The sequence below is a fragment of the Diadema setosum genome, chromosome 7, assembly GCF_964275005.1.
Source record: "Diadema setosum chromosome 7, eeDiaSeto1, whole genome shotgun sequence".
NCBI lineage: Eukaryota > Metazoa > Echinodermata > Echinoidea > Diadematoida > Diadematidae > Diadema > Diadema setosum.
Window position 1 is genome coordinate 9,448,525 of NC_092691.1, and position 23,767 is coordinate 9,472,291.

At 38.8% G+C, this 23,767-nt stretch overlaps 1 protein-coding gene across 1 annotated transcript; it reads right to left on the reverse strand.

Annotated features, from left to right (window-relative positions):
- Positions 1 to 386: 386 nt before the first annotated feature.
- On the reverse strand, positions 387 to 22,811 carry LOC140230800 (cotranscriptional regulator ARB2A homolog). Its single transcript, XM_072310941.1, has 9 exons — positions 22,700 to 22,811; positions 18,627 to 18,690; positions 14,712 to 14,834; positions 9,567 to 9,730; positions 8,128 to 8,319; positions 7,157 to 7,234; positions 5,621 to 5,740; positions 2,524 to 2,640; positions 387 to 1,011 (listed from the first exon to the last, which is right to left on the reverse strand). The coding sequence occupies exons 1-9, from the start codon at positions 22,802 to 22,804 to the stop codon at positions 544 to 546; spliced, it is 1,431 nt and encodes a 476-aa protein (XP_072167042.1). The 5' UTR covers positions 22,805 to 22,811; the 3' UTR covers positions 387 to 543.
- Between the last annotated feature and the right edge of the window lie 956 nt (positions 22,812 to 23,767).

Sequence of the window (23,767 nt, forward strand, 5' to 3'; positions counted from 1 at the left end):
AAGGTGACTTAAATACAAACTGCATAACTTGACTTTTTGTCATGGGACCAGAGAAAATCTGTTGCCAGGCAACAGATTTACTCTGATCCCATGTATAGACATGTTCGGTTAGAATGCAGTTTATTATGTTGAAGTCTATTTCAGCCATCTCGAGGGGGCTTCAGTATGCCTAACAACAGTTGCCTTATGCACTGACATAGCAATGCACCTGACCAATTCATAACATATTTAATCACCTTATCTTCTTATTTTGGAAATTCCCCAGTTATGGCCGTCATTAGTAACAGTGTTTTAACCCGTTGAGGACAGACTGAATTTGCTACAACACGCATTTCCCATAGACACTTGCCCGAGTATACTCGGGACTCGTCCTCAACGGGTTAAAACTGAATAGGTCTGTAGGCAGCCACTTACGCAAAGTTTACTGTATCTGGCTATATCGATGTTTCTCGGTAAGCCAAACTTGATGGTGAAGCATCTCTCACTATCATGATGCATATACCCTGAGTTCTACAAATTTCCAGTCCTAAACGTCTAGGAGTTTTATAATTCATCGGCATGGCGAGTAAAATCAAAGCTTGCCTCAGTGTCCTCCTCTTCGTCTGATGATGATATGTCAATGCCGGCTGACTTAGCACCCGATACTTTGCTCAAAACCTTCTGTGAGCTATCCTTCACTTGAATCAAGTTCCTTCCATTATCATATTGTTTGAGGTACTCCTCAGTCGCTTCATCGTCAAATTCATCGATGTCGTCATCGTCATCGGTCTCATCATCGCTGTACTCCTCATCATCCTCGGCCAGACTTACGCCAGGCTTGCCCGCTAGTCTCGCTTCCAGCTCGCTCTCCTTGTCCTTCAGGAAAGTGAAGACAGACTGAAAGCTGGCCCAAGACGTCTCGGCGTGGACCTTGGTTCCCGCGGAGACGCGCTTGCTGTCCAGCGCCGGCGAAGAGGGGGACATGATAGGGGTGTCCAGGGGCTTAGGGGATGACACCCAGTTTACCGAGTGCTGCAGAGGGGCGGGAGGGGGGATTTTAAAACATGTAAGGCCCACAACATCTTGAGTTGGATCATCCAAGCTGAATTAGTTTAAATAAAAACAACTGACCTACAGAGGGCAAGTTGTACACAGCACTCCATATTTGCCTTGTTATGGAATGATCATCCCAAAGATATCATGCAAAAGAGCCTTTTGGAAACAAAAAAGTACTTTTCAAAAGTTCTAATTTCAAGGACAAAATCTAGAACCACTGAGAGTGTGATGAGGAGTGCAGTATCGTCTGTATCATCCAACAGATTTCATACTAACTTCTGACCCGACTGATTCAGACTACAAATTAGCAGGAAGCTGAAAGCTTTCCATGTGCTCATTGCTGCCCTTATTATGGTGTACCAGTACTATGGATTCATTATGTCTGCACAATGCAGTAGTCAGTATTCCATCTCTAACTACAGAAACCATGACACTCATTAAGATATCACCCTCACGCCCCTTCAACAAGTTTTTGCCAATAATATATTACAAAACAAGGAAAAGTAGAAATTACGCGGTGCGTAATCTTATGTCCCCGCCGGAAGTAGCATTTTGTAACAAAATGTGCAATACAGGTAAAAAATCAAGGTCAAAGGTCAAAGAAGTCAAAGGTCAAAATTCTGTGTAGAAGTTTTGAAGCCCTCACCTAGTGCCATCACATAAAGCAAATGGAATCGAAATTGGGTCAGAAATGGCGAAGGAGTAGCATTTTGTAGCCAATGTACAATATAGGTCAAAAATCAAGGTCAAAGGTCAAAGAAGACAAAGGTCAAAATTCTGTGCAGAAGTTTTGAAGCCCTCACCTAGTGCTATCACATAAAGCAAACGGAATCAAAATCGGGTTAGAAATGGCGAAGGAGTAGCATTTTGTAGCAAAATGCAAAATATAGGTCAAAAATCAAGGTCAAAGGTCAAAGAAGTCAAAGGTCAAAATTCTGTGTAGAAGTTTTGAAGCCCTCAACTAGTGCCATCATATAAAGCAAACGGAATCGAAATCGGGTTAGAAATGGCGAAGGAGTAGCATTTTGTAGCAAAATGTACAATATAGGTCAAAAATCAAGGTCAAAGGTCAAAGAAGTCAAAGGTTCTGTGTAGAAGTTTTGAAGCCCTCACCTAGTGCCATCACATAAAGCAAACGGAATCGAAATCGGGTTAGAAATGGCGAAGGAGTAGCATTTTGTAGCAAAATGTACAATATAGGTCAAAGGTCAAGGTCAAAGGTCACAACTGAAATTCTGTGTAGAAGTTTTAAAGCTCCCATGTAGTGTTATCATATAAAGCAAACAGAATCAAAATTGGGTCATAAATGACAGAGAAGTAGCAAATTGAACATTTTGATCACACACGGACGCACACACAGACGGACTCACGGACGGACAGACGGACGGACGGACGCACGGACACACACACGTACGGAGCCCGTTTCATAGTCCCCTGCTCGAACTCGTTCGGCGGGGACAATGACAAAAGAAATATATTTATACTGACCTTTGCGAAGAATTTCCTGACATTCATGGAGACCTTGGTAAAAGCCAGATTGTGGATGGAGTCAGTGAAAGCGATGGCAAACGTCTTACGCAGGAAAGATGTCTCCCTTTTCTCAGCCTGCAGATATTGAGTTAAATATAAAGGATTATTATTAATTGTTGCTGTAATTACCTATGCCAAGTAGGTTCATGTTTTTGCTGGTGTTGGTTTGTTTGTTTGTCTGTCTGTCTGTTTGCAAAATAACTCAAAAAGTCATACACCAATTTGGATGAAACTTACGGGAAAAGCTGACAATGACCTAAGAAATAGATAACTGAATTTTAGTAGTGATCCAGGTAACTGTCTGGATCCAGGATACTTTTATTTCATTTAATTTTTTTAAAGGATTCTATGGTCAACAAATGAGGGAGTTTAACCCTAACTAGGCCGGGGGGGGGGGCCTCCGAGGCCCCCCCCTCGACGTTTCGCGTGATGTATCGCTATCGCGAGAAGCTATCGCCGCGACGTTTCATGACTTTTTTCTTTCGAGTCTCCCGCATCTTTTGACACCAAATTTGCGATGCCCGGGTGTGGGGTTCCGAAGTTGCGCATAAATATGCACGTGCATGTCAGACCAAAAATTGCTCAAAAACGTGAATTTGTGTACAATTTCAATGCAAACTGTGTTTCCAGGCAAATTTCATAAAAGCATGATTATTTTGGGGTTTTATTGATTAAAATCAATTAATAACTCATTTTCTTGTTCGGAACAATGTCACAGACAAATTTCATCAAAAAAACAATGAAAAACATTAAGTCGAAAAAACAAGGAAATACATAAGAAATTCAAAAAACAATAAAATACTTAGGAAATTTTGTCTGATTGCGCAATTTTTTTCTCTTACATTTGCTAAGGACACTAAAAAGAATATTTACACAAAAAATGTGCCTGTTTTGAGCTTTATTTAGTGATTTATACCAAATTGTCTGATTTCATGCATCATTATGAATAAATTAGCATAATTTAGTGTAAATGATAATTTTTGAAAAAATTAACTTCATGGTACTTTAGATTACATCATAGGCAATGCTTGTGCCAATTTTCGTCGCGATCGCGTGGTCGACGGCCGAGATCCGGAGGGGGGACCTGGGAGGCCCCCCCCCCCCCCGGCTCTATCATCTACCTGAATAGCCCGGCCTAGTTAGGGTTAAGTTGCACGTACTTGAGGTGTGCATTCGCACACTGAGCGCGCACTCAATGCAGAGCAGGAAACTGAGATAGACTATTTTTTATCATTTGGGAAATAGGGCAATTTTCAGCATGCATGTATGGTTGGAAATGAGCTGCTGGCCGAGATCTACACCACACCGAGTGTTATTTTTGTTGCTGTCATTATCATCATCCCTGCTATGATTATTGTCACCATCAACATTATTATACTTATCATTTTACATGGCGTTACCACAAGATAAACTAGAAAAGCACTCAGACAGCACAGACCTCCGCCAAGCCAGTAACTCATTTCCACCCTTGCACGCATGCAATTTCCCAAAATAGAAGACTTTTGTTTACGTCATCGCAAGGCGCCTTGCCCGAGCAGAGCGCGCACTTTAGTGTGTGTGTGTAAACCTCCAGTATGCGCAGCTTGAACCCCAAGTTCGTTGACCTTATATGCTAAAAGATGGAAAATCCTTCAAAAATCCATAAAAATTTCCGGATCACTACCAAAATTGAATGAGGTGTTCCTTGTGTCAATATCAACCTTTTACGCAAGTTTCATTCTAATTCGTACACAATTTTTTGAGTTGTTTTGCAAACAGACAAACCAACACCGATGATCACTTAACCTTCTCCTTCGTTGGCGGAGGTAACGGCAGCACAAAATATTCTTTGTCTCATTCACATGACTGTATATGTTATTGTGCAGTGAATGATGAAGCAAACGGTCTCAGGCTAAGGTACCAGTACACCAGGATAAGCTGTCTGTGTACGGGAAAGCTACTTCAATGTATACCACTCTGCTATCATCCAACCAGGAAGACACATGTTATCTCATGTGGTCGATATCAAAACTTCTGCTTAATGTTGACATCTTCTTTAAAGTAAGCAAGGTCAATGCCCAGTGATGGCTGGTTTTGGTAAGATGGCTCGCTTCCTGAATGAAAAAAAAAAAAATCCTTGATAATGATAACAAAAGGGCCTTGAGAGGAGTGCCAAGGCTGACTAGGCTGCCCTGGAAATATAAGAGAGGTTATTTATTCCTAAGTGCTATTCCATATCTGAACTCAATGCCGGACATACAATTCACTACAGTCTAGACATAAGTATGTTTTCTTTTACTACGTAAATTGGGATACTGTATACGCCATATATTTAGCGAGTCTAAATTTTCGCAATCAAGACTTCCCAACGATTTCGCAATTGGTTGAATTCGCGATAGTGGAGTACTGTACTGAACAGAGAAATGTATACATGTGTGTCACATTCATATCAGGATAAGAGTTTATATTTTCGCGTGTCTTTAATTTTGTGAATAGCGGCTGACTCGCAAAATTCGCGAAATATTGAGCATATACAGTAAATTGCTACTTAACATCAAATGGCAACTTGAACTAGATTGATTTGAATGGATTTATTTTGTGTGACATTGTATTTTGAGGAAGCTTGGAATGTAAGCAAGCAACCATGTGTACAGGGCCGACAGCTTTAAGTTTTCTCTCTTGGCCTAGGTAGTGAGGATAGAGTGTCTTGCTTAGGGACATGACCGCTGCATCCAGGGGACTTGAACCGGGGACTTAATGACTGGCAGTTCATGGTCCAATCCACTCGGCCACAACTTTTTTTTTTCTTTTTTTTTGTGATGCGTTACTCTGAACAGCAAATAGCTTGTGGGTAAGGATGTGATACTGTAAAAGTTGATATTTTCGCGCTTGGTGGGGTAAGAAGAGTTTCCCGTGTTTTTAATTTTGCGGAATCACGACTTCAACTACTGGAACATACGGCAAGCAAAAAATATTTGCGTGCTTTTATTTTTGCGCTGGTTTCAGGTTGCACGAAATGCGCAAAAATTTACACTTCTACAGTGACACAATTCATCTATCCCCGCCCCCAACTTACAATGTGTGCAGTGACGCCGCCTCCCATACTGTGTGCCACTATGGCTACTCGTCTGACAGGCTTGTTGGCAATGAAGTTATCCCACACGTACACACCGTGCTCATAGGGACTGGAGTTTCCCTACGTACGAAACAAAAATCATGTATGAAATCAAACAAAAGACCACATGAACGAAATGATTTTACTGATAGGACATACAATGAACACAGCAATGTATAGTCACAATAAATAGGCCAGGACAAGTGATCTATACATACATCTTCTCCAAACTGGTGAGCATGCTGCTAAATATACAAACAACTTTGTTTCATTTATAAAACAACATCCTACTTTCATTTCTAGCTAGTGTATTTTCATTCCTTTTTTTTTTTCTTAAAAAATCTTTATCTTACTGTCACTGTTTTGCTTGCATTTCAAGAGGTACATATATACATATTTTTTTTATTCTTTTTTCTTTTTAGTTCTCCTGGGATGAAAAAAAAAAATGTTCTCCATTACTCTGCTAGGATTGAATTACATATTATCAGTTTCTTTCACATCCTTGAAAACAAGATATCTCTAAATAAAGACATAGGATTTTGGGTCCTTTGAGCACAGAGTAAATACAGTACAGGCCATTTAGTCATCAAATATCAACACTGGTGTGACAATGTTGCCAATTTGAAATTATACATGCTGTTTACAATGATTCATCGCTACACAGCAAACAGGAACAAGATCTTTATTCATTACTTAGCCACTTCGCAAACACTATATTTGATGTGTGCTTTAATTTCACTACTCTTGATGTAAGAAAACAATTTGAACCAAAAAAAGAAAAAAGAAGAGGAAAATACTAATGATCGAGACTACTGTCACTTGAAATTAATACAAACTACCTTAAAGGGAAGATAAACCCCAAGAGCAATGTGGATTGAGTGAAAGCAACAACATTAGTAGAACACATCAGTGAAAGTTTGAAGAAAATCGGACAATCGATGCAAAAGTTATGCATTTTTAAAGTTTTGATGTTGGAACCGCTGGATGAGGAGACTACTAGAGGTAATGACGTATGAGTGGACAACAATACCAAGAAAATATAAAGAAAATTCTGCAAAAATCCATTTTTCATGAAAATTACAAATTCCATCAACTTGATGTTGACATATGTTAAGGGTAGCAATTATTCCCCCTGCTTTCTGAAAGCGGTTGGTCCATTGCTCTTTCATAATTCTAGAAAAGTGAATTTTTGTTGAATTTCCTTTATATTTTCTTTGTATTGTTGTCCACTCATACGTCATATCCTCTAGTAGTCTCCTCCTCCAGCGGTTCCAACACCAAAACTTTAAAAATTCATAACTTTTGCATCAATAGTCCGATTTTCCTCAAACTTTCACTGATGTGTTCTACTAATGTTGCTCCTTTCACTCAATCCACATTGTTCTTTGGGTTTACCTTCCCTTTAAGAGATAAATGACCCTCAACAGTATGTTTCTTTCTAACCAAGACCATACATTGTATCTGTAATTCTGAGGTTCTAGATTCATTGGAATGTACCTTGACAGGCAGACTGTCACCCCTTGCGTTCAACCCTCGGTTCTCGTTGGTGTTGAGGACAAGGACTTCATACCCTTCCTAGCGAAGAGGACGGACATTCATGAAATGGGGAAAGTGAAGGAAGGATGAAAGGCACATCAGAAAGATCAAGTAAAAAGATTTTGCTCCTTCCTTTAAATGGTTTTATCTGTTCAAAGGAATCAAAGGCAAAATATAACTGTACGACACATATCACCATCAAATATCACTGAATTTAAATCTGCTTTGAAAATCCATGTCTCTACAGTTTAAGCAAACTTGAATCTTAATGCCGTTGCAATTGTACATTCTGTAGTCTTTCCTCATCTTGAGAATACAGGGACATAGACACGTGTGTTTTATGCTTTTTATATATGCATTGTTAATTAATATTATCAAATGCAGTAATCGGAATGACAGGACGTCACACTATGAGAACAGCGTTTCTATCAGTTCAGTTAGATTTGCATTCCTGTTAATGACAGATGTATGAATTGAGGGGATGAAATTAACAATTCAAGACACCAGAAAACAACACTGATGTAAATTGTTTAAAATTCACATTAGGCAACTTGCAAAAAATGAACTCTGACTACACAATGATTGAGAGCTACACATGAAAGCCTAATATATTAAGTGTTCAGGAAGTATAAAGAACATCATTCATGCATAAGGAGAGGGTCCAGTTATTCCAACTCAAGGAATCTAGTGTCGGAAATTACAGCCTCCTTCCACCCTCCCATTCCTGCAACCCTTCAAGAACATGTCCAACAAAAGAGTTTAGAAAAAAAATATGTTCTCTCAAGAGAAACCTTCAAAATGAAATTGTGCTGCTATACAAGAAGACACCAGCAATATCCCACATTTTACTTCTATCCAATGCTTTTTTCATATTTCTTTTCCCTGATTTTATCAATCACACACAAAGATGTACCCCCAGGACCAGGCCTCACCCGCAGGGCTCTCCTGATGTATGGCAGTTGCGTCCCGCTGTCAAGGCAGTCATTGATGATGAGGCGACGCGCCCACTGCCCCGCCCGCACGGCCCCCGCCCCGTTGATGAGAACCAGCAACCGGTCCGTGGTCGTCGCAGCATTGGGGCTGGCAAAGATGAAGCTCCTGGGTTCATCCTCGTCGGTGCCTAACTGGCGGAAGGAAAAACATGGCAGGCAGGGTTATATCCATCATTAAGGATACATATGTAGCTTGAGGAAGTGGAAATGGAAGTCACAGTGTATCTACATGAAGGTTTGAGTAATGATATCAAAAGGCAACAACAAAAGATATCTTGCAGTACATGTTTCCTCCTTTTGAAATACCCAGACTAACATGACAAAATCACTCCCATCACCTGTTCTCTTCCTCTCCCCCCCAACCCCATCCCTCATCTTGGCATATGGCAGCATAATGGATATGTCCCTTATATCACAAAAACACAAGAACAGCAGGATGAACTCTCATCCATGACTATAAAAACTGGTCTGAATTAGCAGCTTGAAATACACAATTTGGATCCTACTTCCTGCTTTTTCAAACCTTTACGGACATCAGTCCTGTCAAGGACGAAATGCTTGATATCAAGATCGACTCTATGCTATGTTCATAACCCAGAGAAACCCAGTATTTATATCTTCCATGCAATTGAAAAGTAGTATTTTCCATGAATCCAGGAGTATTTTTGGCAAAAAACAATGACAAAAAACAAGGGAAAATAAAAAACACTTTATCCTCAATTTCTAGCTGACACTTGGCAGCATCAAGGAAAATCATGTTATTTCTTCTTCTCCTCTCGTTAATTTTAGCCGTCAAGGCATTATGAATCTAAGATTAGACCCAGAAATGACCATAGAAAGTGGCCTTTTCTCAGATTAAATCTTGGTAGAACAGGTGAGTTCACACCATGATGCCCACACGCATAGTTACGTTGATCACACATATGGAAAATCTGTTTGCATTTAGGACACAGCATAAATAGATGTACTTTACTGCAGTTACAATGTTTGCTGCATAAAGTGCTGGTGAAGTATTAAAGACTGAAGGCGTTGTCCCTTTTGTATCATGGAAGGGTGAATAATGAGACAATGATATGATGTTTGGTTGCAGCATACAAACTTGGTTATAATGATTTAATTACAACAAATCAAACTACACAAAACAAAATGAGCAAACATATGCATTTACATTCCAGTTACTGTCAAGTATAGAGACAAACAGCTGCTACCACTTGGAAAACCCCCTTCTTTTATTTGATATAGTCTACCAAAGCATGGATCAGCACACTGAGGAAAAACATCCGTATTGCTCAAGGGCATTTCTTGTGCCCAGATCCGGTCACAACCTCATGTCTTCTGCTATCGCCAGACCATTTGAGATTTACAGCCGCAGTACTTACTGGCACGTACACTCTCTCTAGGCCCTCTGCCTCCAGCAGCGTGTAGATGTGCTGGGTGATGACTCTGCCGAGGGCTTCGTAACGTTTCTGGTTGTAAGCCTGGTTGCCTCTCTCCACCTCAAACACGTAGCGCTCTCCGGACGTCACATGCCTCAGCTCTCCCTCTGGTGGGACAGATTGATAACAAAAATTTGTAGGATAGGCAACTATGATTTGCTGTAAACACTGACCTTTACAAAAAAAACTGCATTGTAAATAAGATATTCTCACCCAACAGATATTCTCAAATAAACAAGGAAAAGTAGAAATTACGCGGTGCATAACATATGTCCCCGCCGGAAGTAGCATTTTGTAACAAAATGTGCAATATAGGTAAAAAATCAAGGTCAAAGGTCAAAGAAGTCAAAGGTCAAAATTCTGTGTAGAAGTTTTGAAGCCCTCACCTAGTGCCATCACATAAAGCAAATGGAATCGAAATTGGGTTAGAAATGGCGAAGGAGTAGCATTTTGTAGCCAATGTACAATATAGGTCAAAAATCAAGGTCAAAGGTCAAAGAAGACAAAGGTCAAAATTCTGTGTAGACGTTTTGAAGCCCTCACCTAGTGCTATCACATAAAGCAAACGGAATCGAAATCGGGTTAGAAATGGCGAAGGAGTAGCATTCTGTAGCAAAATGCACAATATAGGTCAAAAATCAAGGTCAAAGGTCAAAGAAGTCAAAGGTCAAAATTCTGTGTAACAGTTTTGAAGCCCTCAACTAGTGCCATCATATAAAGCAAACGGAATAGAAATCGGGTTAAAAATGGCGAAGGAGTAGCATTTCGTAGCAAAATGTACAATATAGGTCAAAAATCAAGGTCAAAGGTCAAAGAAGTCAAAAGTCAAAATTCTGTGTAGAAGTTTTGAAGCCCTCACCTAGTGCCATCACATAAAGCAAACGGAATCGAAATCGGGTTAGAAATGGCGAAGGAGTAGCATTTTGTAGCAAAATGTACATTATAGGTCAAAAAATCAAGGTCAAAGGTCAAAGAAGTCAAAGGTCAAAATTCTGTGTAGAAGTTTTGAAGCCCTCACCTAGTGCCATCACATAAAGCAAACGGAATCGAAATCGGGTTAGAAATGGCGAAGGAGTAGCATTTTGTAGCAAAATGTACAATATAGGTCAAAGGTCAAGGTCAAAGGTCACGACTGAAATTCTGTGTAGAAGTTTCAAAGCTCCCATGTAGTGCTATCATATAAAGCAAACAGAATCAAAATTGGCTCATAAATGACAGAGAAGTAGCAAATTGAAGATTTTGATCACACACGGACGCACACACGGACACACGGACGGACGGACGGACGGACGGACGGACGGACACACGGACACACACACGTACGGAGCCCGTTTCATAGTCCCCTGCTCGAACTCGTTCGGCGGGGACAAAAAGTTTACTTAAAGCACACACTGAAAATCAATCTTTATATTTGAAATACATGTATTCTTTACAGCTCCTTCAACAGTCATTCCATAGAAAAGCAGCCAAGTTTTAAAAGAAATCATTCCATAATTTCCAGATTTTGCTTCATTACATTGCCAGCCGTGAGCAAAATAAAAGCAATTACAATGCACCATGAAGGAAGTTTGTCTGGCCAAAAGTTTGTATACATGATGTAGTCGTCAGTTTTGCACGCAACAACTCTTGCAGGGTTTGACCCTGACACAGAGCCCCCGAATCCGCCAGACTCCAGTCTCTATCACTTTGCTAGCAACCTAATACCCAATGAAGGCTGCACTTTGCACTTGTGCTGGTACTGATGTTCGTGCCATCCAAAGGATATCAACAGGATCTGCTATACCTTTTCCTTAGAGGAGATGTAACCCTTGGTTAATTCAACAGTGACACACACACATACCACGCACAAACACTTTCCGCTATCTAAATGATGTGCTCCTTGCAAAGGTGGAAAATAGTGATGGCTTACACTGTGTTCTCTGTCTAAATTTCTTTATTCTCCCATGGAGCATATACATAGCAAACAAATTTTAAAAAGGCAGTGAAAACCAGCGATGAGCCGTTACCTAGTGGTCTGTCTTTTTGGTTGCACTGTGACAAAAAAAAAAAAAAAAAGTATGCATTCTGAGATAATGGTTGTCTTGACTAGTCAAATGAAAACAAATTTAAGGGAACACACAAACACACACACACACACAGACACATACACAATCCAGCTGATACCAAGGACAACAGGTTTTGTAAGTGGTGTAAAGGGGTATTGGTATGAGGGGCATAAGAACTTGTTTGTGTTTCCCTATTCCTAACCCTTGTCATTTTTCTTTCAGAGTTACTGTCTATTTCCTGCCCTAGCCAACAATTATGAAATAATATTCCTCTTTTATAACAACAATGTGAAGGAATCAGCACAGGTACAATCACTGACTAATGTTCAAAACTTTCATCAATGCAAAAATCAAAACATCTTCTGAACAAATAGCATCGATTACCCTCTTTCATTTTTCTCATCATAATCATAATATCCATTAGTTTACCGGTGTCTTGTAACTCTAATAGTTTGCCCACTCATACGTTTGAAAGGGTTCTTGATATCTAAAGCCATTAGGCTTTTACTGGTTCTGCCACTTCCTATGGATTATTATGATATATTGTACAATCGTATACTAATCATATTTCTATTTCTTTCTGGGTTTTTTTTTTAATAAAGGAAGTGGACTATTCAGTTTAGTCCAAATCTTCAAATATCGTGAGAATGATAAGGAATTGTGCAACAAATTGTTGGTCTGTCTTCTTTAAATCCATGTACTTCATGGTAAAGGTACAAGATTGAATCTGCAAAGATATTGCTGCACAGAGGTCAACTGCTGCAATCTTCTCTTGTCACATGATCAGCGCATATTGTTGTCCCTGAATTGTAATTGAAACAATGAAACTACTACCATGGATAATGACTGCAGTGTGCTGAATGGATGTATGAACACTATCAATTACTCCACCTTCAGTCACTATCCACTAACATATGCTTGAAGTAGAACATTTTTGGATGCTCTTACTCTATGGCACTATCTTGATAACAAAAAAGCATTTCAAGAGGAAATACCCTGGACAAGTTACAAAGACTGCAGATGACAATAAAACTCAATTCAATTGGTCACCCGGAAGCGTGTGGATACCATGAATTGGGAAAGCTGACCCCTAGATCTGATATATTAGCATTTGAGAAACCCTCGCAAAGAACTGTGTACAGCTTTTGTATCACTGATATGTACAGTTGTATGTGAGTACAAACACAGCTGTGAGAATCTTGACTGGAGTCGACTGTTACCAACAAGTGTACGCTTCAATGCCCATATTTACCGATGGGCCCATGTATCCCCATGCTAATGGGAATTTAATATTGATCCTTTTATCCTGCTGTACACTGAACACATCAATGGTCTGTTTTTACTTTATCAATATGGTTTCACTTCCCAGTGAAATTGAGAGTCAAACATTCTGTTTGTTTTTTCTCCCTCTATCGTCTATGTCAACTTGTCAATTTCTGTGTCTCTGCCTCACATACGGTGGGAAATGAAACTGAAAGGAAGGCTAGAAAAGAGGGAGAAAGCCGTTATGGGTGGGTATACAATTACAATCTTTAGAGGCTTCTTTTTGGAATAGTATTGATACCATTCACTGATTCTAACTACAAATGTAACAATCGTATTACCTTGGGCAACACCACCACGGGCGGCTAAAATTCTTTCATATTTCTCAAGTGTGTAAAATCGTAATGGAGCCTTTCAAAGGCGGCACGTTGTTCTTCACAGCAGAGGAGCAGGATTTTTCTTTTATATCATCATCATTATCATATTCATATTTTTGCCAGTAAGAGACTCTCAAGAAGAATTTTTTTCTTCATGTATTACTCGAAGGACAGTGTGCTCTGCTGCTTTGTACTGTATATGCCATATATTTCACAAGTCTAAATTTTCGCGAATCGGGAATTTCTGACGATTTCGCAAGTGGTTAAATTCGCGATCATGGAGTCCTGTACTGAACGGAGAAATGTAATGTACACGCGTACATGTACGTCACATCCACATTGGGAATAGAGTCAATATTTTCGTGTGTTTTTAATTTCGTGAATAGCACCCGACTCACGAAATGCAAGAAAATAAAAACCTCGAGAAATATTCGGTGTATACAGTACATGTAGATGGAATGGCACGTGATTAACAACACTGGCTCGGCTGGTCTCACTCAAGGGCTTGAACCAGGAACTTCTTGCACATACTCTTGAACCTCTTACAGTAGTTGTGCTGCTCAAACAGCCAGCTCACTGTCATTTCCTTTCAGGCTGGATATGTTTCACAGGCTACACTTTCTTTCTGGTCAAGTTCACTTAATTTGAAGAACTGCCTAAACCATTCACTTCATGGATCTGAAGTATTATGAAGCTCAACTCTTATATAGAAAGAGAAAACAGACATTCCTGGAAAATTCTACAATCTCCTAATACCACCATACATAGGCCTATACATGGTGTATAAGGGAAAAAAAAAAGGAAAATCAATGGATGATTGAGAAAGATTGGAAGCAATACAGAATTTATGTAAATTGTAGAAGTTCAGAGAGTAAGACATATTGGCAACTATGTATGTATGAAACTACTCCTGAACAGCTCTCATTTGTTTTGCTCAAAGAATTCAAGAATTTTCATTTTTCTAAAATATCCAGGTATGAACAAAGCTTATCCCCGAGGAAGACATGCACAACGTATTACTCTAACTGTATAGGAAGACCAGGTCTTAAAACAAACAAACAAACAAACAAACACCAATTTCTATAGAGAAAAATAATGAATGAATTTTTGTGCTTTAATAACCCACAGGAGAGCTGCTCAATACCAAGATCACACAGAGATGTCAATTTGTCGTACTCTATAAACTTCTCCAATTCATGACTTTTTTTAATAGTGTGTCTCTATTTTTCTCCAAAAATCGTCAATGATCTACCTCTAGCTGGTTTTCCTATTCTCATACAAAGCAACGTTCAAAATATCAGGATGGACTCTCCCTTCGAAGACACCAAATATACATGCATGAACAGGCACACATGCTTACACACGCAAATACATCACAACTTGTGCCCCATCACAGACCTTACTTTCATTAAACTTGTACTTGAACTCCTCCAGAGTCTTGGGAAACTGGAACTTTGAGGAAGAGGACGAGGTGGAGGCGGAGGGCTGCATCCTGAGCTTCTTTCTCACAGGTTCTTCATCATTACCTGGTAGATGAAAACAAAATCAACACGGGGAAATTAGGGACTAACTAGAAATGTCGCTACAGCAACTGGTTATACCCCTGCCAAACAACATTTCATAAGCTTTGGTCAAAACAACATTTCATAAGCTTTGGTCAAAAAACTGAGGAAGTAGTTAAATCCGCAAGATCTTTCCTTGATCTTCTGCCATTAATATGCCGTTACCATGGCAACGTACTTTCGGGTACTGTCGAAAAATGCGTCTTGCACATCTACAACCAAAGGCACACATCTGTACCAAGTTTCATGGAAATTGGGCAAAAACTGAGGAAGTAGTTTGCAACACAAAATTTTCCATCATTTTGGCTCATAATATGTGAGCTGTTACCATGGCAACATACTTTTTGTCACTGTCAAGAAATGTGTCATGCTGACCTATATCCTAAGACAAACATTCAATATGAATTCCATGAGAATTGGAAGAACACTGATGAAGCAGTTTTGCCATGAAGCATTTTGCCCTATATTTTACCAATAAGATATGTTACCTCATAATATTTCATGTATGTTTTCAACTAATAATGAAATTCATAAATACAATACACGAAATTGCAATAGATTTCATATGTGGGTAGTAAAAACAAATCTGGTTTCAAACTCCGTACGTCACCAATTTCCGTTAATCTGGTATTCAATTCCTAGAGATATTTGTTCACGCAATAGCCTGTCCTCATTTAAGAAATTTTTGAAAATATACCTTCTAGCAAATCACACATAGTCATAGTCAATTTATCATATCATTTGTCTTATGGTTTTGTTTTGTTTTGTTATGTTATTTTGTTGTATTTGTTGGTTTTCTGTCCATGTATACACTTTGTACCTTAAAAATCAATTATTTTGTGCATAATCGTAAGGGAACTTACTTCACAAGGCCTTTTGGCTTTTCTCAAGTTCTCTTTTTTCATTTTCACTGTTATATGTAAATGATTGATTATCCTTTTGCGTATTGTAAAATCCAATACTGTTGTATTGTTTTATCCGAAAATGAGATGAATAAACGAATTGAATTGAATTGAATTGAATTGAACATGCCGTTACCATGGCAACGCACTTTTTGCCACTGCGGAAATATGTGTCTTGCACATTAACATATTCAGATGAACATCTGTACCTAATTTCATAAAAATTGATCAAAAACTGTGGGAGGAGTTCGCGACGCAAGATTTGTACCCATTTTTGCCCATAATATGCCGTTACCATGGCAACGTACTTTTGGGTACTGTCAAAAAATACGTCTTGCACATCTACAACCCAAGGCACACATCTGTGCCAAGTTTTATGGGAATCGGTTGAAAACTGAGGAAGTAGTTCGCGACGCAAGATTTGCAACGGACCGACCGCCAGACCGCCCGACCGCCCGACCGACCGCCCGACCGTCCGCTGATTCCTATATACCCCCTTCAAACTTCGTTTGGCGGGGGTATAAAAATAAAACAATTGCCAGGGGTGGATCCAGGAATTCCACAGAGGGCACAAAAATATTTCTGGTGCCACTACAATCGGCTAACAAAGATGGTTTCTTCAAAAAAAAAAAAAAAAAAAGAAATTAAAGGGGGGATGCACACGCCCCTTTTCAATTTTTGTCTTTTCTATAAGAAAAAGATACATGCCATGGGACAATTAAAACAACAATAACTACAATAAATAAGATTGACATGCAAAACAATTGACACGGTGAGGAATGATAAGCACATCAAATTTGAATGTTCTTTTTTAAAAAGTACCATACAGTCCAACTTCTGTTATCCAGCCATGTCAGGAACAGCACCTGTCTGGATAAGTGATTTGGCCAGATATGGGACAAACCATGTTTATGGTTTATACAGTGTAGTGTATGTACAATGTAGCTGCCAGTCCAGTGTTAGCTAAATAGTAGGTAGCATACATCGTAACAGTGGTGTGTGTAATCTATGCTAGCATACTGAATATTATAGTCTGCTTTTTACTGAAATTATAACAGTTTAATGTAAAATTCATTGCACATTTTTGTTGGGTATATTATAGATAAGTTGTGTGAGTTTTGTAGAAGTTTTAATTGAGTTTGAAATCATTTTTTTCATCTTCACTGCGTGAGCATGTCCCGAAAAGAGATGGCCAGATAATCGAGGCCGACCTGTAATTGGCAAAATGTCCAGGGGTCTCACCAGGAAGAAACTCAATGTACAAGGCACTTTCAACCTAAAACCAATGAGGTATGCATGCCACAACATCAAAACTTTCCATCAACTGTCTTCGTGAAAACTTTCTAAGATGATATGTGACCGTGCATCACAAAACAAAAAGTCGCACCCCTTGATTTTATGTGAGGACTCAAGAAAGGTGAAATGGGTCAACCAAGTCAATTTTGAGTTTTCCATATTTTCTGAAAGAGCTATTCTTCTTCTACATTAATCTCTAGTTTGGGATCATAAATTGAATAGGAAAGTGGGTTTTCAGCAATTTTTCAACAACCCACTTTTTTGGTAGAGCAGTGTGATCAGATGTTTCTTAGAGGCCTCTTTTCATTTCTTGAAAATCCTATGCACACTCTTTACTTTCAAGTCTATAAATTTTTAATAGGATGGCGCTAGTGCTGTGAAATCTGGCATTTATCATGGGCAGAATGTGTAAATAGAGCATGCTTAATTTCAGCTCAATCTGATAATCCCTTCATTGTTGTTGCTACAGTGGATTAACATGATTATTTTTTGTCCCATTCATGGCACAGGTAGGCATGGCTTAGTAAGCGCTTAAATAGACGCTGTACTTCAGAGCCTCTTTTCTCAGTTCATACTTTTCTAGAGTGTGGCTCTCTTTCCAATATTTATAAAGGTTAGGAAAATCCACTTGAATTGAGTTATACATCATTTTAAAGCTTAGAGTCTGCTCTTTCAGAATCTGCCCTTAACTTCCCACAACTCAGCCGTTCGGCTGCGAAGTTTGATCAATAAACCATTCCATTCCATTCCATTCAACTAAAAATCCATGTCTGGTGACTTTTTGTTGGTTTTGTGGTGCAGGGTCACATATAATCGTTGTGTCCTGACAACATCCGTTGTCATAATATTAATCAGCAAAGAAATTATCTGACCTATAATGTAGTTATGAAGAATGAGTTTGAAAATAAACTATCGATCTTCATTGTATGCCAATTTGTAGTATTTCATTGTTTGTGGGAATTTGCAAATGGAGAGCCAAGTTATACCCTTTTACTTTTCAGAAGTAGCCAAATCTTTTAATGTACATGTATGTTGTGGTAGGCAGGCAGTATCAAATCCATTCATCTTTAGTGCATAGCATAGTTACTCTTCTGCAAAAAGAAGAATAAGGTGAATTTCCTATAAGTGTACTCATCACTGTTATTCAATTGTTGAGGCAGCAACCACTTCTCTAGAAAGTTTGCTCTATTACTTTTTTTTCCCCATTCAAATGTTGACAGACGCAATAAAGCATACACTCAGAAAGTTATGGACATAGTGTATTGATTATGAATTGTACAAACATGAACCTAAATGGGACAGAAAGTGAAACTATGAGCAAACTAAGTGTCAACAGACACCTCTTTGATAAACAATGGCCATATGAGATCAAATTGCTCATTACAACTGATTTTTATAAACCATTACATAGTTGAATCCTTCAACATTTCTACCAAACCACCTCTATGGTATACCAAGCATACTTGATGTAATTCTTTATATCACCGAAACCTGCCCCATTGAATGGAGCTTTGATATACTGAGCACAGCAGAGCTGTGATGAGTATCATGCACAAACCTGTTTTCTTTGTCGGATTCCTGCCACTCATACTGTCAATGCCTTCTTCTTGAGCAGTTGCCGTCTGCACAAAAAATAAAAAAAGAGAGAACAAACAGTGTATAAGACATGACAATGCTATACTTTTTTTTTTCATTTAGTATATCTAAACTCAGAGATAAAAGCATATCACATTTAGGAAAACATTCATCAAAGTTCCTATCAGAAGATACAGGTACAAGTTGTATTTGCACAATGGGTAAGAATTCAAACTTCTAATAATCACACTACATAAGATGTTGCGTACTCTTGTAACCAAGGTGATTAGAATTGAAATGACATTTTAATACGAAAGACAATCATGTTTTGAAGGCTACTGACATTTGCAGTTTAATAGGGTTTTAATTCTATGTTAATTCATGAAATGTTGTAAAAGTATACGATAATGGCAATATAAAAGATTTATGAGATGGTACTATTGCATATGAGCACAAAAATCCTTTTTCAATTAACTTGGTTTAAACAGGAAGAGTTCAAGATATATTTAAATCTTGATTCTCTTTAATTCAATGAAGATTTCTTTCTCATTATATCTCCTGATATGAAACTTTAAGAATAAGATTTTGACAGGGATAATGCAGCATTTCTTGTGAGCTAGCATGGTATAGGCCATGTCTATGGAATCAGTCTATGGAATCACATGGAATCAGTGCTTCGATGTTAATACCAACCGCCACCATTGTGAATCCTTACACAACACTGACAATATTTGTACTTCTCCATGTTATATCATCTATACTGTTCCGGCATAAAGTGACTATTAATCCAAACTTTTCCAGCTAAAAGTGGATGATTTATAATAGCTCCTGCCGCTTGCTTTGACAGGGGTTACCACTGCCCTCTCCCCAGCTATTATAAATGTTGTTCAGGAATCACTTGATCGTGCATTTACATTTCACTGAAACCTTGAACATTAATTTTGTGTTAAAAAAACAAACAAACAAATACAACTATCAGTTATTATTATTGACTCTCACACATGTGGTATAAAATTATTCTAACGTCAGACAATGAAAGAAACACACACACGCACACACACACACACACACACACACCACACACAAACACAGGCACACTCACACTACCATAAGAGCAGACAAGCAGACCTTGGAAGGTGTGAAGTCAGAGTCTGCTGTGAGAGAAGACTGTGTCATCTCCACGCCCTTCCTGACTGTCATTAGGGACTTTTCGATTTGCACGTTGAGCCAGGCGTCACCCTGTTATGACGTAGTTTTTACGTACTGCGCATGCGCGAGTGTCGACCCTCGGCTCATCGCACAAATTTCGAACGCGTTAACCCCGGTTATCACCGTCCACCCAAATCGGTTGCGCCGCGCTCAACCCACTCTTGCTATGACGTCACACTCCTCTCGGGTATCGTGCGAAAGAGCACGATGACTCTCGGGAAATCCGTGCTCAGTTCACCAGTTTTCCTTTTTCTTTCGAGAGAATATTTATATTCTAATTACATGAAAGCTTATGATCTTGATACGTCACAGCAGCAGCGCTGACACACAAACTACAGCCTCTGGTACCTACTTTATTTGTCCGTTTTCACTGTTTCGCACTTTCAACTGCCTACCGTAGTCCCACACATGCATTCACACGTAATGCTTTACGCAAACAGATCTTGGTGCTTTTGGCCTAGCTAGTGCAGCAGTGCATTTGCCTAGTAGTCTTACCATGCATCATGTTTTAAAATCCACATAATTCCTCCCAGGATACGCATCTAGTCAAAGACAAAATAAATATTACAAGTACAGAAACGAGTCACAAATTCCGCATACTAGTATATGCACGCAAGGCACAGGTTGCCTCCTGCACACGCCACGCACGAGACGTGACGCCGGTGCCCGAAATCGAAATGTGTTTTAGCAGCGGGTCAACGTACAGACGTGACGCCTTGACGTACGGTTGCGCTCGGCGGCACGTCCTTCTCGTTCACCCAATCGAAAACTCCCTATTCACCTAAGTGAGACAGCAGGTGCCGAGGGGTTTCTATTCACAGAGACAGACAAAACAAGCCTTCACACTCCTTTCTTCTCTCACACATACTCGCCATTCTTCAAAAAGTCACATCGTTTGTTATTGTTAAAATCTTTACAACAACTCCATTTTAATACCCACTCCTCTCTACCTATAGATGAATACACAATAAAATAAAATCCTCACCGTTAACAATACTTAACATCAATCATACTGGTTCAAATTTTTACACTGGTTGTTTCTATCCCTAACTCACATTTCAGAACTATTTTAAAGCACTAATGCTGGGTTTTTGTTTCATCTGCAAATGGTAAATTATGCCTTTAATTTTATTGTTGTTATCAATAACAATCATCAATGACTGTTGTCAATGACAACAGAGCACTCACAGTCTTCTTTACTGGAGTCTCATACAATCCCTTCCTCTCCAAAAGAACACTTCAAGACATGACGTGCATACTAATGTTTTAAATGGTTCCATCTTAGTTCATTCTACCAAATGAAAACTGATATTGTGTGGGTGTCACAAAGGAAAATCAAAAGTTGTAGTGATCCATGAATATCAGTAGCAGCCATTAATAATCAGTGTACTCTCCCAAAATATCAAATCAGCATAAGATGTGGCTTTTGTAACCCAGGTTTATCAAATAGAAATCCGCGACTTTGCTGAATTATTTTCATTTTCCTGGTGCTATACCCTTGTACCAACCAATGGGTGACAGTAATTTGTAGTGCGTTATGGAAGATAAATTTTGTTGCCACGATAAGCTTGGCAGTGCAGCAGCATCATAACATCAGCGCTCCTTACACACACCACACCAGTGATCTCAGTGTCACACACAGAGAGTATCACCGGACTGAAGTTACCAATCCACCTATTAAAGACTTATTAAAGGGATATAGTACAGTATTGGTGGAGATGAGAATTCGGCTTTTAACTTTTTGCGAGATACCAAGAAAACACTTATGAAAGAGTACAGAACATACCATTTTAAGAGGAATTCAAATTTTATTTGATGAAAATCGGGTTTAGAATGACTAGAACATCCAAAAACAAAGTAAAACAAAGCGATCATAATGAAGTGTGGGTCCCACACTTAATTAGAATCCCTCTTTTTTTTGGATATCTCAGCCAGTTCAAAACCAATTTTCATCAAATAAACATTGAATTCCTCATGGAATTACATGCTCTTTCATATTTCATAAGGGGTTTCTCATTATCTCACCAATACAAATGTTAGAATCCTAAAATTAGGTCTCAACCAAAATTATACGATCCCTTTAAGTCATCATAAGATGAGTTTGTGGATTGAAATGACCTCATTCTGAATTACTGTTCAAAATTGTAATAGCATGTTAAAACACGGTTGACCTTGCTTCTTCCAAAAGAGATTTTTCTCCTCTCCACCACTGAGGAAAAGTTCTTTGGGCTCTTCCATAGAGATCAGTGATTTCCACCAATAGGTATACATGCTGAAAAATCGCCTGATTTCCCAATACAGAAGCCTTTGTAACGTTATAAACCCTCAGCTGCATGGCAAGCCTCGCCCAGCTGCAGAAACTGGAGCACACACTTTAGTGCGTGTTTGCAAACCTCAAAAATGCGCAGCTTGAATTCTTAAATTCATTGACCCTACCTGTCAAAATATAAAAAATCCATCATAAATTCCCCCAAAATTATCGGATCACTGCCAAAATTTAATCATTTGTTACTTGTGTCATTCTCAACCTTTTCTGTCAGTTCCATTCAAATCACTTAACTACTTTTTGAGTTATTTTGCATACGGACAAACAAACAAACCAACAAACCAACAAACCAACGGTAACGAAAACATAACCTCCTCCCTTGGCGGAGGTAATTACAATTTGATTAAAAAAAGCAAGTCATAACAGGGCTAATTGCCAATGGGATCATTATCGCTGAGTCTGCTAAGATTTGGCCGCCATGATGGCAGTATGTATATTGCATATTTTACGAACAAGAAATGGCGCTACACAATGCCATTATCCAGGGTATGGCATGGTGCTCCCCTATGCTGGATACTCACCAAACGACTCACACAGAGACCAGTAGGAAGCAGTGCAATGAGCCACGGAAGCAGTCCTCCTACTAAGAAGATCAATTCTAGGCCAAGGCATGAAAAAGCTTTCATCTCTTGGTGGTGGCTAGAAGAGTTGAAACAAGTATCAAACATTTAAGCAACTCAAGAAAATAACAATGCTAAGAAATGTACAGTCTACTGTGTAAAAAAAATACAAATCACATACACACACATTAAAGGGAACGCAAACCCAAAGACCAATGTGGATTGAGTGAAAGCAGCAACATGAGTAGAACACATCAGTGAAAGTTTGAGGAAGATTGGAGAATCGATGCAAAAGATATGAATTTTTAAAATTTTGGTGTTGGACCCGCTGGATGAGGAGACTACTAGAGGTTATGACATATGGGTGGACAACAATACAAAGAAAATTCAACAAAAATTCGCTTTTCTAGCATTATGAAAGAGCACTTGACTAACCGCTTTCAGAAAGCAGGGGGATTGAAAGCAGGGGGAATGATTGCTTCCCTTAACACATGTCAGTATCAAGTTGATGGAATTTGTAATTTTCATGAAAAATGAATTTTTGTGGAATTTTCTTTATATTTTCTTTATATTGTTGTCCACTCATACGTCATAACCTCTAGTAGTCTCCTAATCCAGCGGTTCAAACACCAAAACTTTAAAAATATATAACTTTTGCATCGATTGTCCGATTTTCCTCAAACTTCCATTGATCTTTTCTGTTAATGTTGCTGCTTTCACTCAATCCACATTTCTCTTTGGGTTTGCATTCCCTTTAAGCAACATTTTTTTTTTTTAATGGTAAAATGAAGAAATATTATTTCCCTCCTATCAAATAAATCTACAATAACAATGAGTCAGTTATGATAGTTTTGTGTTCCCCCCCCCCCCCCCCCGAAAAAAAAAGAAAGTTCGCAGCTGATTTGGGCACATATAACACATTTCCTTCCAAAATGATTTCATGTACAAACCACTGAAAGACTTGTAAACTTGAATATGGAATCAAGTTCCCCTCAAAAGGTACCTTATTGATGGATTCACTGAATATTG

What these genes read in the sequence shown, in the direction of transcription:
- LOC140230800 (XM_072310941.1), bottom strand. Translation starts at nt 22,804, where the DNA reads ATGAAAGCTTTTTCATGCCTTGGCCTAGAATTGATCTTCTTAGTAGGA. An exon ending in CAAGTACAAGTTTAATGAAA is followed by an intron (nt 9,731 to 14,711) that starts GTAAGGTCTGTG and finishes CTGTCCCACCAG; the next exon opens with AGGGAGAGCTGAGGCATGTG. An exon ending in GCGGCGTCACTGCACACATT is followed by an intron (nt 2,641 to 5,620) that starts GTAAGTTGGGGG and finishes CAATATCTGCAG; the next exon opens with GCTGAGAAAAGGGAGACATC.